Source organism: Hyperolius riggenbachi, chromosome 5 (genome assembly GCF_040937935.1).
Source record: "Hyperolius riggenbachi isolate aHypRig1 chromosome 5, aHypRig1.pri, whole genome shotgun sequence".
In the NCBI taxonomy this organism is placed as follows: Eukaryota; Metazoa; Chordata; class Amphibia; order Anura; family Hyperoliidae; genus Hyperolius; species Hyperolius riggenbachi.
This window is the reverse complement of record NC_090650.1, coordinates 348329292-348345598: the sequence shown is the minus strand read 5'-3', so window position 1 is coordinate 348345598 and position 16307 is coordinate 348329292. Positions and strand designations below refer to the sequence as shown.

The 16307-nt window shown below is 41.7% G+C and overlaps 1 protein-coding gene across 1 annotated transcript in view; it reads left to right on the top strand.

Moving 5' to 3' along the window:
• CA8 (carbonic anhydrase 8) overlaps positions 1-16307 on the top strand; it is a 113426-nt gene that overhangs the window by 34326 nt on the left and 62793 nt on the right. The window contains exon 3 of the mRNA XM_068234787.1: positions 11143-11267. Within this exon, the coding sequence (XP_068090888.1) occupies positions 11143-11267 (125 nt within the window). The remainder of the gene's footprint in view (positions 1-11142; positions 11268-16307) is intronic.

Genomic DNA, 16307 nt, shown 5'->3' with positions numbered 1-16307 from the left:
CATTTTTGTTATCTTTAATTAAGTCTGAATGGTGTACTTACCTGGAGTGCTGCCAGGGCTAAAGCTAACTACATATTCATGAAAGCACAAATGACCAGTCAAACGTTTGTTGGTGCAACACGTTTCCCACAGTCCTTACCTGTCTAGTCCTCCTTAGGAAGAAAAGTGCTTAGCTAGGTCAGCACTATATTATCTAGAGCACAGGTGTCAAACTCAAGGCCCTCCAGCGATATTTGACATGGCCCTTGAGAGTTTAAAATGGGAAATCGTTGTAATCGGTAATAGAACGACAACACACTGACTTCCTATTCAGAGGAGCACACCGGGGCAGTGTTCCTGATTGAAACATTGTCAGTTTGAGCCAGGGTGCAGCAATACTCACAGGATACTCCCACCCACCCAGTAAAATTACCATAGAGCCCGTTCCTTGGAACAAATTCCTTAGCCACCCATGTGGCTGTTAAAACAAACATGCATCCCACCTCTCCCCCCAACACCATCCCTATCCATTGAGTAGCGAAGCGGAGCAGTACAATATTTACCTGATCAAGCGATGCGTCATGTCTTTTCTGTTCTTCCTGGCAGTCACACATACTGTGTTCCCATACCTCCTTCTCCCGATGATGTGACATTTCTCAGGAGCCACACTAATGCTGGGTACACACTATGAGATTTTCTGGCCAATTTACTGTCAGATCGATTATTTCCAACATGTCCGATTTGCTTTCCGAACGATTTTTGAGCATTTTCCGATCGATTTCCTATTAAAGTGCACAGAAATCGATCAGAAAATGCTTGAAAATCTAATGGAAAGCAAATCGGACATGTTGGAAATAATCGATCTCACAGTAAATCGGCCAGAAAATCTCATAGTGTGTACCCAGCATTTGACTATGCTTTAGATTTTGGGCCGTTACGTGATTGAGTTTGCCACCCTGATCTAGAGATAAGAAAAAAATTACCAGAAAACAAACCCTTTTTTTTTAAACTTGTAAAACATTTTCATTCTCTGTGGACAGTAAAGATTTAGTTATAGCTTTATGTACAATTTAAAGAGAATCTGTACTGTAAAATTCTTACAATAAAAAGCATACCATTCTAGTTATTATGTTCTCCTGGGCCCCTCTGTGCTGTTTCTTCCTCTCCCTGCTGCAATCCTGGCTTGTAATTGCCATTTTTATGCAGTGTTTACAAACAAAAGACATAGCAAGTGATACGCTGAAAGTAGCTCAGTGTGTGAGTCATACAGAGTGTGCAGGGGCCTGGAGAGGGTGTGTATAGCTTCTATCCAATCACAAGCAGCACAGCACATTCCAGCCTGACTGCCTCAGCCCAACAGAGCCGACAGAGGAGAGGAGATTAGATCATATAACAGAGAAAGTACAGCCACTGTGCAAATAGGAAAGCCTGCAGTAAGACAGAGCACATTAGAACAGCTATAGGAACATATAGGATAGAAGAAATAAAGCTCAACCTTTTTTTACAGAGTCTCTAGGCAGAAGTCCCTTCACAGCATAATCATCATATTCCCATTGGGAAAAGCTTAGTCAGTTGTGCAGACACATGTGCATGATGTAATTCCTTTCTCTGGATGGCTTTTTAGACTGGTTTAGCAGTGCAGACATGATATTTCACACCAGGCTTGACATTCTATTGCAACTCATTATTTCCTGTTAGATTTTTTTCAGGAAACCATATGTTGTGTTCGGGTCAGTGGCATAGTATTTATAAGGCACTCCCCAATGTACGTGTACTGGTACTGTGCTGGAATTACCAACTTGTGTAAGGAGAATTCTTCCTGGTTCTTTGCTCTGCATTCTTTTAGCAAGAGCATTGAAAGGAAATATTAAGGGCCAGCAGCGTAGTCCAACTTTATCAGCTGGATGAATAGAAAGTCTCGTTAGTATGCATAGCAACAGTCCAACAGCACTAAACACTCCCTTATTGTGTTGCTGAAAACCAAGCTGTGTGCCAGCTGAAATTTGTAAATGTTCTCTGTGTGCTTTCAGGACTTTGGAATCTAACTGTAATATGTTTAAGGAGAGCAGTGGTGGATGAGAAATAAAGTCAATCTGCCCAGGACCTAATCTATTCATAAAACCTGCAGAACCCAAGTGAGGTTCCCTGCGTTAGCTGTCTTCGTAAGTAAACCAAGAAGACAAAATAATCCATGTTGAAACTGTGCATGGACAGTATTGTGATGTAGAAGTTTCTATCATTTGGAAATGTAATGATCCATGCTGGGGGGACCGTTCAAAGCTGATAGGCGCTCTCCCCTGGGCTTTATAATGGGATTACATGAATTTCTGAGGTTTATTGGGGCATCATATGGATGTTGCAGAATGTCCTTTTGCTCAGTGTTCACCCACCTTTCTCACTGCACTCAGTGCTTCAGTGTTGCTTCTTTACAGTGGTATAGAAACTGCCATAGTAGCCATAATAGCCATCGCTCACCTTTCCCCTGCCCCACCTCAGACCCAAGTACAAAAACCCACTTTTGCCTCTTAGGACTTCTCATCTTTTTAAGCACAGAGTGTATAAGATCAGTTGCATGACCGGATACTGATACTGATGGATGCATGAGGAATAAAGTGGACCAGTTTGGATCTGAAGAGGAGGAAAAGACCTAGGTGGCATGACCAGGTAACTATTCATAGTTCTGAGGACTCCCTTTAACACTCTGCATTAGAGACAGCCATGGCTACACTTATATGGCTGGAGGTGAAGGGAGGGGAAAAGTGACAGCACTTGTTGTTGTAAGAACACCATGATGAGTGCTTTAGTTGTATGTGCGGCAGGAGGGTAGCACATGCTATATGCTCTCGAAGGGTGCTCCTAGCTTGGCTTACTGCAGTAGTTCAGCACTACAGTTGGCCGGAGGAAGTGGGCATAGACCCATGAAACAGATTGCCAGTGCAAATAATAAATTATTTTGTATTAACCCTGTGTTGTTATAAAGGTAAGCCACCTCTTTCATTTCATTTTTAGTGTTTTTAACTAAGTTTTTTTTTATTTACCATTGGGAACCTCTTTCCCCTTTTTCTCCTTAAAGTGAATCTGAGATAAACTTTTACTCATTACATAATTGTGCCCCTTACATATAGTTTTAGGACACCCCTCAAGCCAAATACTTTTTTTTTGTTTTGTTTTAACACCATAAATACCTATAAACTAAACAAGCCGCGCCCACAGCTCCTCCAGCGTCTAGACATTCTGAGTCCCATGTAGCAAGTGCTCATGGGAGCTCAGTCTGGGGATGAGGAGGTTTTTCCCAAAGGAGGAGGAGGAGACGTTACCAGCCAGAGATTTCAGAGGCAAGGGGGAGGAAGAGAGGAGGCGAGGGGAGTGGAGTTTTCACAGGCTGAGGGGTGGAGATGCAGAGCAGCTTGTCTGTGTAATGATGACAAGCAGAATATGGCTGCTCTCATTGTATCACAGGGAGAAATGATCATATACCTTTGAAGCTTTATGCAGATAGATTTGCTTTAAATAAGATATATAGACAAGTTACTTGTTATAGTTAGTTTTTCATCTCGGATCCACTTTAAATGAAATGGCTGTTGGTTGTTTGGAGCTGCCACCCCTATCACCCACTGGCCTGGGCATCCAACAATACAAATGTAACTTTCAGCTTGCTGTAAGCACATTTTGGGAATGAAGTATACAACTTGAGCTGGTTATCTCCATTTCCTCCCTTTTCTGCAGTCTTCCCACCCATAGGAGCACACCAGTGACAGTGGCCACATTCAGGTATTGCTCCTGATGCTCTTAGGGTGCCTACCAGAGACTTCCCCTTCCCCATTAATACTGGCGGTCCCCTACTTACAAACAGGTTCCTTTCCGGGAGTTTCTAATTTGTCCGTTTCTAATTTGTCCATTTAAGTTGAGTAATGTGTTAAACATGGTGAAACGTGGATAAATTATTTACTTTTGGACAACTCTGGAATTGAACATATAGTACAAACTGTGTTTTTTGGTTGTTTTTCATGTAATTATAACATTTTTTTTAAACTACTTATGACAGGTTATACAATACTATGACATTTAAAAACGAAAATATGTAATAAAAGAATATCTTATATTTTGTACATGAAGATAACTTTTTATATCTGAAACATTCTAACTCAAGTAAGCAGGGGACTGTCTGTAAACAATTTTGCCGACAAAACTGTGTTTTAGATTAAGATGGTCTTTGGAATTCTCGATTCATTCCAGTCTTCGTGAAGCTGTTGGAAATAAGTCAAGCTCACATAAGTCAAGCTCACTCATTTTATAGTACAGTAAAACCTTGGATTGAGAGTAACTTGGTCTAAGAGCACTTTGCAAAACAAGCAAACATTTTTGTGAAATTTTGACTTGATTTACAAGCAAAAAAAAGTATACATGCGTCATGTCATCACAATTGAGCTGATAGTTCTTCTCACTTTGGCGCTGCAGGTTTGTACTTAATTGTACCTAATCTGAGTGTAGTGACTGCACAAAGTCACATTTCCATGAAATCCTCAAAAGTAACTGTCATTGGATAAGTTCCTTGTTACAGCCACACACAAAAAAAGGTTGGGGAGAGCCAACAAATGGCAATGATTCTGTTAGTTATAGTGAAAGTTTTGTTTACATTTTTATGTTATACTATTACTATAACTATTTTTTAATTGTAGACTGAATCAGCTGGGATTCCATTAGTTTCATTAATTCTTATGGGGAAATTTGCTTTGATATAAGAGGGCTTTGGATTACAAGCATGTTTCCGGAATGAATTATGCTCGCAAACCAAGGCTCCGCTGTATTCTAAAAGATGTTCCACTGCTAATCCAAATGGCTTCCTTGGTTTAACTGTGGTGAGATAGAGTTCCAGGACTTAAATTTGTATGATCAATTCCATTACCATAACTAGATGAAAAATCCTCTTCATAGTTCATAATTATAATCTCATTATTTATTATGAAGATATTGATTGTTCAAGTTATTCAGCTATAAAGTTGTAAACTGTTGATAAACTGCCTGGGTAATGATGTGGCTAATGATGTCAAATTCCTTCTCCCTAAATGGTTTTGTAATTTTTTGTACCTTTTGTTTTTAAGCTGTTTTACACACCTCTTATAACTTCTCTTTACGCTTTGAGGATATCACTGGCGTTACACAAGTGGCAAATGTTATGGTGCAGGAAGACAACTGATTCCTAGCCTGCAGATTTACCCCTCCTATCTTTAGCCCTAAGCTTTGAATCCATTCGAATGTAGTTCTCAGCAGGATGACAGGTCGCACCAGGGCAGTCCTAGATAGTAAAAATACTAAATATGAGTTTCCTGTTATGCACTGAACTATGTTTCTGAAGCTCACTGAAAAGATAAAGAACACAGTCACTTTGACTCTGTAACAAAGAAATGCTGATAGTAGTGATGGTGACTTGACTAGAGCTCTCAGCGTACTTAAACAATAGCCTTTTATTTTTTTTCAGCTGTAATTATGGGAATTATGGAAGTCCAAGAAGCTTAGAAAAGTAGCATTGCTAGTACTGACTCATTTCTGTAGGTAGTATATAAGAAATTCTGTATTTGCTATTGGGTGGCTCATCCAAACCACCCCCCCCCCCACCCCAAATGCCAAGAGCTGGTACTAAACTGCAGGGGAAGGTAGGTATAGGCACCTATGATTTATGGTGAACTTCTGTGTTAGAGCTGCCCTTAGCATACTGGGGGACAGTCCTCTCAATTTCTGCAGTGCTTTTCAGAGTCCATAGTCATGCCAATATCTGCTCCTCACAGGTGCTCACAATCTACTTCCAACCATATTGCAGTCCCTACAATAGTCTAAGGATAATTTTTCAGATAACTAGGTAGGTTATCAGTATGTTAGTGGGTTGTTGTGGAAATCAGAGTGCGTAGTGGAAACCATGCAACAAAGGAAAACGTACAAGCTCCATGCAGTCAGTGTTCTGACTGATTATGGTTACACTTATATTATAGCTGTGCATTGATATGTATAGTATAGAGGTTATGATTCATTCATATAATTATTATAATTCACCTAAATCAGCTGGGCTTCACTACAAACCATTGGACCCCCTAGCGAAAATTTCCTGGGATTCCACCCCTTCCCATGTTGAATATCCAAAAGTGTGGAGATTTAAACCATCAAATTCTCCCCTTAGCAAGTATGCACAACTCTCACCAGTGTGACCATCATAACACACGTTTTCCACCATTCCCCTTCCTCCCAAAAACAAGTGTAGCCAATATTACATTCACTTAACATGTGTGGCCAGTATAACACCCTTCTCCCCAACAATGGTTTGGCCAGTGTAATTAAGTAGCTAGGTACCTCCAGTTTTGGAAGTTGGAGTGTTGTCTGGGAATCGGACAGGGTTCCAGGGGTTGAGACAGGTTGAGATCAGAAATATCTGTAATTGATATCTATGTGCCACGTGCTCACATACCCAATCTCTGAGAGCCAGAATTCTGTCTGGGTTGTAGGGGATCAAATACGTATTTCACTCAGTGACATGCAAAGCAATTTATAACTTTTATTTAATGTATTTATTTTCTGAATTAAAATGAAAGTACCATAAAAATTACAAACTGTTTATTTCGACAAATTGTTTCCCCAATTTGTCTCTTGGTGGACCCCTGTCTGATTTCCACACAAAACCCCAATATACAGTCTTCGTGACTTTACCTTCCTTTGATGGTACAAAAATGGACCACAAGAGCCAAAAAGTGGCTGTTTATCAATATACTGTGTTTTTTACACAATGGCATCTACGGTAGAAGCAGTAGGCATTTAGCAATAGCAGGTCTTGCTGCCATTAAAACATGACGCAGAAGCAATTTCTGTAACTTTTTGACTGGGATAGGGAGCTTAAGTAGCAGCAAATACTCAGGTGAGAGTTTTGCAGATCTAAACACTAGTTCCCAGAATTTCTTCAACTATGGGAATATGATCCAAAAATTGGATATTGTTCTAATATAGCATCTCCAACAAAGCAGTGTGCTATATATTACGAACCTGAGCTAGGGTCCTATTTCACCAGGAAAGAACCCGCTATGGTGGGGCAGGGGCTGTACTACTGTCCAGATAGTGGGAGACGGGGCTGGCAGCTCAGGGACTAGGGGAGCAAGATCAGGTGTCAGATCTCTGCTGTTACAACAATCACAGCCAGCCATTCCTCGGCATTCACTTGGTACAACACGAATCCTGATGTCCAGTTCCCAGTTTCATTAGTCCCCAATCTACATGGTTTAGAGGTGCTGTTACACATCTTCCTCCTTATGTATAAGATCCCCTCATATTTAGAACGTGATTGGATCCCTGCAGTCCGGGATGCTGTGCTGCCGATCTATGAAGCAATGTGCAGTAGCGATGGTGTGAGATGCTTCTGGCAGCAGCCGCAGGTGTGAGCAGACAGAGTGTCGCAGTGATGAAGCCTGGGGTCTCTTGGAGATGCACTTCCCCATCTTGGCAGAGGGAAGCAGGGTGAGCCAGAAGAGGGTAGTTTAGTAGGGGGATTTGAGGGGAAGGGGAGAAAAAAGAGAAAGAGGCCGGAGCCCTCTGGCCATGGCATCCATCAACGGCGCCATCTTGGTGAGTTAGTGGCTGGCGATAAGGGGGTCCCCGGTGCACCTCGTGGAGACCTACAGCAGGCCCTCTGAAGCGCAGAGTAGCGAGGGGAGGAGAGAATTAGGATACCTCTCCAGGCTCCACTGACAATCCACCTTCTCCTAGGCGTTTCCGTCTCCATGACTCCAGCTTTGTCCCTTAGCGCATGACCCACTGCACATTCTGGTGGGTCATATGAAGAGATGCAACCCTCAAGAATGTGTGGCGGGTCATGTGACCATAGGGATAACTCTTTGGTGGTGGTGATGGTGGGGGGCAACGTCTGTCTACCCATACTGGGGGGCACCTCTTACTACCTATATTTAGAGCTACTTAATGCTAGGGGCATTTCGAACTAATCATTATATGGGGCTACCTATGCTGGCGGGGATACCTAATACTAAGGGGCACCTCTGGCTTTCTAATACTGGGGAGGGGGGTGGGTAACACTTCTGGCTACTAAACAAAATGCAGAGGCTACCTACAACTGGTGTATGCATGTGTGTTACAAAGGTACCTTTATACCTTTGTTTTGGAGGGCGGTACCAACATTTTTCTGTGGGCCTGAAGGATTTCTAGCTATACCCTGGATACCCTGGATCTGAAATTATGTTTGAATTTTTAATTCCTTGCAATGAATAGATCTGAACTAAGTGACTAAGTGGATTGCCATTTATTAGCAGTAAAATTAAATATCATAACACTTGCGTCCAAGAAATAAAAGGATTAGTTTGTAGTTTGTATTTAAAGGTGTAAAAGAAACAACACTAACACTTTGTACATTGTATGTGTTTTATGTCTTTTTTTCAATAGCTTTGTTACTCAAGTCCGTAACAAAGTTTTGTATTAGTTATATTGTATATCTGCTGTTTTTCTACAGCTCAGCTGCAATCTGAAATACTTTTATTGCGTCCTCCTATAAACAGGCTTCCTGTCCAAAGACAAAATCTTTATTCATGAATATCCATAGTGTTCCAATCAAATCCATTTTCATTGTTTATGCATCATCTGACCTATCCATTAAAATAAACCTTTAATATACTCCCCTTGCCTTTCATAAAATCCAATTTACTTTAAGATTACCTTCTTGTTTTTAGCGTTGACCTTGCACAGAAGATTTGAGGAATTATAAGGCTGAGACTGAAATCCTGACACTTCAGCTCAGTGAGAAAATCAAATGCACCAGATACATTTCCCCAAGCAGCACTATGTGCTCAGGAAATAATAGGATTCTATGACACACAAATCTTTGTTACACATTGCTAGGAAAGTAAAGGTTTATTAGTGTGGGTTAGTGTCCTTGTGTGCACCTTCCCTTAGACAAGCGAATTGTTACATTTTTACCGCTGTGCTGTGCGTTTTTCTAATAGCTAGAATTCATGCCATACGTTTCATTTTTAATAGGTAGACAGTTAAAGTAGGCCTGAATTTAAATGTAAAAAATAAAACTAAGGGTAAGCATGCCTTCTAGGCAATCTGTACACAGTAGTCACATCATCAATGACTCAAAGCATACTGCAAATGCAACCAAGAGTTTTTGAAGGGAAATAAGTGGAATGTTATACAATGGCCAGGTCAATCACCTGACCTGAATCCGACTGAGCATGCATTTCACTTGCTGAAGAAAAAACTAAAAGGGAAAATGCCCCAAGAGCAAGCAGGAACTAAAGTTTCAGTAGAGGCCTGGCAGAGCATCACCGGGGATGAAACCCAGCGTCTGGTGATGTCTGTGCGTTCCAGACTTCAGGCTGTAATTGACTGCAATGGATTTGCAGCCAAGTATTACAAAGTTAAAGTTTGATTTATGATTATTATTCTGTCCCATTACTCTTAACAAGTGGGAGCTACATATGCAAACTGTTGTAATACCTACATCATTCACCTGATTTGGATGTAAATACCCTCAAATTAAAGCTGACACTGACAGATATATATATTCACACACACAGTCACATATGTATATATATATACCGAGTACAGACCCAGAAACACACACACAGCCTTTCTCTCCTCTGTCTGTCCTACACAGGCCAGCTGTAATCTGGTAGAAAGAGGGGTGGATCTATATCCTGCCTGCATGTGCTCCTCCCCTCCTTATCTCCTGCATGTGAGAATAACTACAGAGGTGATAACTTAAGGACTGGAGTGATAAGACAACACTCTCAAGCTGGCCATACACTGGCCCGATTTGCTGCCGTTTCGACAGCAGATTCGATCACTGGGATCGAATCTGCTGCCAATCGTTTGCGCTACACGCCGAATTTCGATCCATTTCGTCCGATCCTGTCGAACGCTCCGTGCGGAAAATTACCGTCGATCGCCCGCGGGTAGGGAGCGTGTCGCTAGCGGCGTTCGAGTGCCCGACGACCGACGCAATAGAGCGGCAATACATTACCTGCTCCGCCGGCGCGACTGCCCCCGGTCACCGCTGCTCCGTCTCCGCTTCAGTTCCTCCTGCCCAGAAGGAAGTTTAAACAGTAGAGGGCGCTCTACTGTTTAAACTTCCTGCCGGGCAGGAAGAAGTAAAGCATGCCGGACCTGGAGACCAGAGCGGAGACGGAGCAGCGGTGACCGGGGGACTGGAGTCGCGCCGGCAGAGCAGGTAATGTATGCGGCGGGGGAGGGGAGCGGCGGCAGCAGCACCACCACCACAACAGATTGTGAACGGTTGCAGGCTGAAATCGGTTCACAATCTGTTTGCAGTAAAGGTAGCCATACGATCCCTCTCTGTTCAGATTCGATCAGAGAGGGATCTATCTGTTGGTCGAATCTGATGGCAAATCGACCAGTGTATGGCTACCTTTACTCTGAAAACGTATTACTACATGTTAGTAAGGCAAGCTTCTTTAGTGAATTAAGACTTAAAGTACTGATTGTTTGGTGATAATTTTTCACCTGCCTTATAATCACTACTAGTATGATCTTAGTGAATTGTGACCAAAGTCCTCCCCCCCCCCCCCCATCCCCTTACTCCCAGTAAAGAAATAAAATACAGTATAATCCCATTCTAATACTAATTTGCTACTCTAACACAGCACAATTCTGTGAGGATTCCAAAAAGAGGAAAAACTTTTGGAAGCAGAAAATGTGCATGTAGGCACTTTCTGCTATGATGGTGCCAGAATGGTTGTTCCCATATTTCTGACCTTGCAAAAAGGAATATGGTTTTGCATATAGTTTCCAAGGTCCTAACCAAGCAGAGGTGAGTTTACTTTGGACATTTGCGAAGGTAGTATTCTTGATATTGTACTGTATAGTTTTATTACGAAGAACACTTTTTCATTATGCATGAACAGTGGAGCTTTAATTTCCAGTTTGCTGTTTTTTTTTAGTTGTTTACTCTGTTGCGAAGTCTTGGCAGATTTTTCTTTACAGCCTATTTACCTAAGTACAGACACGAGGCACCAGTGTAAAGATTGCATCAGAGGAGGAAGTTGCTCTTATTCTATGTTGAGTGCAGATAATCCACCTGTGTATTTTCTCCAGTGCTGTCTCATGACCATGAATAATAATTTAGAAATTTAATATAAAAACTTTTCTTGCCAGTTTTAACAGGTGGCCCTCTACCTCGAGGTCATGAGTATGAGTTACATGAAGTGAAGTTTCACTGGGGCAGAGAGAATCAGAGAGGATCAGAGCACACAGTCAACTTCAAAGCTTTTCCAATGGAGGTGCGTTTACTAAATTGTATCTTCTAATGTGTTCATAATCTGAAAAAAGCAGTGTGTGCAGTAACTATCCATAGCAACCATATTGAACTGTTCTGGCTGTATACCATAATTTATTGTACATATTAAAGAAGTCTGAGATTGTCCCCAAGAAAATCAAAAAAGGAGGGAAAAGTTTACCCAAAGTGTGAGAATCACAAAGTGCCTTGCGCATGGCTGGTGACTCAAAGGGTGCTGCTGCTTCCAGCCCACCTGACTAGTATTGCGGTGTATTCCTTCCCCATGTTTGTGCCGTAATTCCTGGAAATAAAGTGCGCAGAATGTGGCCACGCTCATGTACGTTAATGTGTACTCCATTGATTTGTCCCCAAGCATTCAACTTATTGCAGTTATTGACTACAGCATGTTGCATAAGCAAAAGAAAAGTCATATAGAAAGAGCAGCCAAGCGTATAGAATACTTGCACAAATAAGAATTGAAGACCTTGTATGGTAGGTGTTGCCTATAAATTGTTGATGTGTACATGTCCATTGCAGTGATAGTGCAACGTTTAACTGAGGCTATTTTTACTCCTTCCTGATATTTTTTGCGCAGGTCTGTTTGTGCAGTGGACTGCCCTTGTTTCTTCCTCTGTCATGCTCCATTACATATTTTATATCGGGCTGAACAGCATTGCAGCATGTCCCATAAGGATGATTTCTGCAAGGACTATTGAGAAAATGAAACAGAATTCAGAGTTGAAGTAGACCAGGAGTGAAGGTTACACAATATACTGCCCCCATTTGTAACCCGAATTGATGTAATTGGTATGATTTATTCATGGATGTTAGAATCAGGACCTAGGTGATGTAGACTTAGAATACTGGTGATACACCTCATATGGCACGGTACCCATTTACTTTGACAATCTTCCACCACAGCTATCCCCTGTGCTCACTCACATTCAGTCTCTACATATACTTCTGCACTATACTTGCAAATGTTCTCAGCCAGGGCCGGGCCGAGGCAGAGGCTGGATGGGCTCCAGCCTCTGAGCGCAGGGCTGCATGGGCGCAGAGAGGAGCCCGACATCCATATCTAATATTTCCCTCTCCTCTGCTCCCTCCTGCAGGTTGTGTGTAGTGCGCTCACAACCCCCCCCTCCTTTCCCTGGCATTGATCGGGAACGCAGCGCCCGAGTTGAGAGGATTATAAGCAGCCCACATACACTCCACACACATAGGGCAGGCAGGAGGTGCCTGCAATACCGCTGCCCTGCTTCAAGTTCAGAGCGGAAACTCCAGCGCCTGGGACCTAGGAGAGGTGAGTATGTGTGGGCTGCTTATAATTCTCCCCACTTGGGCGCTGCATTCCATAACGCTGCCAGGGGATCAGTTGAAGCAGTGGAGATGACTGCACTGCTCATCCTGCAGGAGGGGGGAAGACAAATGAGAGGGAGAAGATAGCTATACATGTCGCCCCCCCATTACCTGCGCTTGCAGCCATGTGGCGGGGGGTTTCCAGCCATCAATAATGCTGCTAGGGGGAAGGGAGGGGGTATGGGGGGATATGGGGTCGCATTTTAGAATCTTAGCCTCTAGTGCTGGATATCCTTGTCCCGTCCCTGCTCTCAGTGCTACCAGTTTTCCCTCCCCACTGCTTTGTCGAGCACCTGCAGCCCCACCTTCTTTCTGTCCCTATTAAATGTAGATATGCTGACATCCCCTGTGTTCTGGTTGCATGAATGTAATGCTTTAACCACTTGACCACTGAGTGGTTTTTCCCTTTAAGACCAGAGCAATTTTCAACTTTCAGCGCTCTTCCCTTTTGTTTGCCAATAACTTAATCACTACTAATCACAACAAATGATCTATATCTTGTTTTTTCGCCACCAATTAGGCTTTCTTTAGGTGGTACATTTTGCTAAGAATTATTCTATTCTAAATACATTTTAACGGGAATAATACGAAAAAAATGGAAAAAAATGATTTTATTTCTCAGTTATCGTCCATTATAGTTTTAGAATAAGATGTACTACTGTGCATAAAAGCCACTCATTTTATTTGCCTATTTGTCCCAGTTATTGCAACATTTAAAAGATTTGTCAATGTTTGGCACTAATATTTTATTTGGAAAGAAAGGTGCTTGTTTTCAGTTGTGCGTCCATCACTAATTACAAGCCCATAATTTAAAAATTGACAGTAATATACTCTCTTGACATAGATATTAAAAAATTTCAGTCCCTAAGGTAACTATTTTTTTTTTTAATTGTTATTTATTTGGGTACTATGGCAAAGTGAAGGAGTTAATTTTAAATGTAAGCGTGGGTCTTTTTATTGAAATAAATGTATGGAGAATTTTACGATTTGGCCACAAGATGTCCTTGAGCTTTATTTCCTATTAGTGTACTATAAATATGCAAATAGGAAGTAATGCGTGGACGTGTTACTTCTGTAGTTACAATGACGCAGGCACGTATTTGATTCTGGCAATCATTGCAGAGGGGAACTCATTGATCTCCACTCTCGGAAATCATTGACACAACACCATTTATTGATCTCCTCTCTAACAGGAGGCAATGAGTATCCACGTGGTAGTGCACACGGGAGCGAGCGGCTAGATGAGGATCTATGACCCTGGGGCTTTAGACGAAATCCTGCAGGATGTTGGTAGTGAATTCAGTAAGTAGTTAAGAGAACATCCAGAGTTTTTGTGACTTTGTGTCATTCAGTGGTCTCCTGTCACCAGAGTCTGTGAATATCCCAGCATGCTTTCAAGCTGAAAAGTTAAGTTTGGACACCAGTGGTGGTGGTGTTGGAGAGCCATGACAGTGGAGCTGTAGAGACTGTGTATGTGGTGAGAAGGGGATTACACAGCTAACAGTCTGACTGAGGTCCAGAGACTGGATGAAGCATAATTCTGTTCAGGTGGCAAAATCAGTCCATCTCCTTTTTTTTTTCTTTTTTTGTATTGGAGGTGGCATACGGGCACTTGGCAGAACTTGGATGCCATCTTTGAAACTTGGGCCAAACAATTGTAGAGCAAAAATCTTACAATTTGGACAATTTCAACTCCACACCCTCGTACCTCCACACATTGTTGCATATTATTATTACTGATTTATAAATATATAACAACATATTCTGTGGCACTGTACAAAGTTAGAAACAAACATGGGATGCATACTAATACAGACAATGTATTTATATAACTAATTCCAAGACAGAAAAAGGTTTGAGAGCCCTGCTCTTGTGAGCTTACAATGTAAATAAATGGGGGGGGGGGGGGAAGAGGAGGGGTGGTATACAATAATATAACTAGAGGCAGCGTGTTTTTTAGGTTATCTAGAAAGGATTGCAACTGGCCCTTAGGTCAAAGGGAGAATGGACTAAGGTAGAGCGTATGCTTGTCGGTAAAGATGAGTTTTGAGGGAGCGTTCAAAGATATCAAAGGTTGGAGAGTGACAGATGTGTTATGAAACAGGATTCCATAGGAGGGGTGAAGCATGTGCGAAATCTTTTATACGTGAATGCGAGGAGGTAATTTTAGAGGAGGACAAAAGAATGATATGCATAGATCTGAGATTGTGGCTAGGTTGGTATCTGGAAACTAGTGAGGAGATGTAATGGTGAGAGAGACTGTGGAGAGCTTTGTAGGTTAGGGTTAAGAGTTTGACTTGGATCCTCTGGTTAATTGGCAGCCAATGAAGAGCTTGGCAATGAGGAGGAGCAGAGGAAGAGTGAGAAGAAAGATGAATGAGACGAGCAGCCGAGTTCAGTACAGATTTATACATACTGTATACAAACACAAAAGCACTGCATAAACCCTGTGTTATGTGAACAAACTGCACATTTGTTGACTCAACCACAGGAGAGGTGTCAGCACACCCATGCTTACATCATATACAGTATATGGGACACTTCTGCTGGAGGCTAGTCCACTAAACATTCAGCCAGATTCATCATGGGGTCTTCAGGCACTTTGTAAGACAGCAAATGAAGGTCAGGCAGAGTTGATAGGGTTCAGGAGGCAGAATTGAGGCTCCTGGGCAAGGAATTGCAGTTTTGTTTAACAGAAGTTTTAATCTTCAAAGAACGGCTTTGTGGCTTGTAATGTACTTGGACAGCCAAGAATTACCAACACTGAAATAGAAATGAAATTAATGGTAGGCAGTGGCCGGCAATAATGGGTAAACAGACCTTTTATGACTGGAGTTTCTCTTAACTTCTGCTTATTTTAGTTCTAATGTCTATTTTTCTATCATTCGGAGTTGCCATATGCCCAGATTAACTTGAATAACAGACTATGACTCTGTGACAGAACTTGGCGCCCAAAGCAAAGCATGAGGTAGAAATTATAGACAAAACAAACATCCTTTTCACCTCTGTGTTACGCCTTCTGCTTCTAAATTAGGGGACTTTTTCATGTAAGGTGCAATTTGTTTTTATTTTATGACCTTCCTAATATTATATTTGGCTGCTATTTCACACAGTAAACCCTGGCTCTTTCCTGAATTAAACATCTAAATGGTTCGGTGTGTTTGATAAGAATATAATCGTTCTGCTCCAAGTGTGATATATAATATACCAGGCGCCGATTCTATTACCTCTCTTAGCATGGCCATTATTTTTTGTGACGAGCATAACATTTATAAACAGCTTCAGCTAAATAAATATTATACGCAAACACTTCAACAAGTGACTTCATTTGTACTTTTAAATGGCAAAAGTTGAAGGCAAAACTGTATAGATAAAGCTTTTTATCTGAATGAAATGCTTATGACATTATTATGTAAGATGACTTAGAGGAGCCTTGACTATGTAACATGGCAGGTTTCCTTAGGAGTTATGTAAAGTGACATCTTCTTGTGTGCAGAAGAGATTAATGGTGAAAATTTGGCATGAAGTAAAACAAATACAGTATATTTATCTGTGTTTGGCGCTTGAATCTACCATACTGCCTGAGAGTATAAGTCCTGCTGTGTGAGAAATAAAGTGCAGGCCTTTCCTATACCCAAGTCTAAATTTTGTGTATAATAATATAGGTACAGATTGCCCAGCAAGC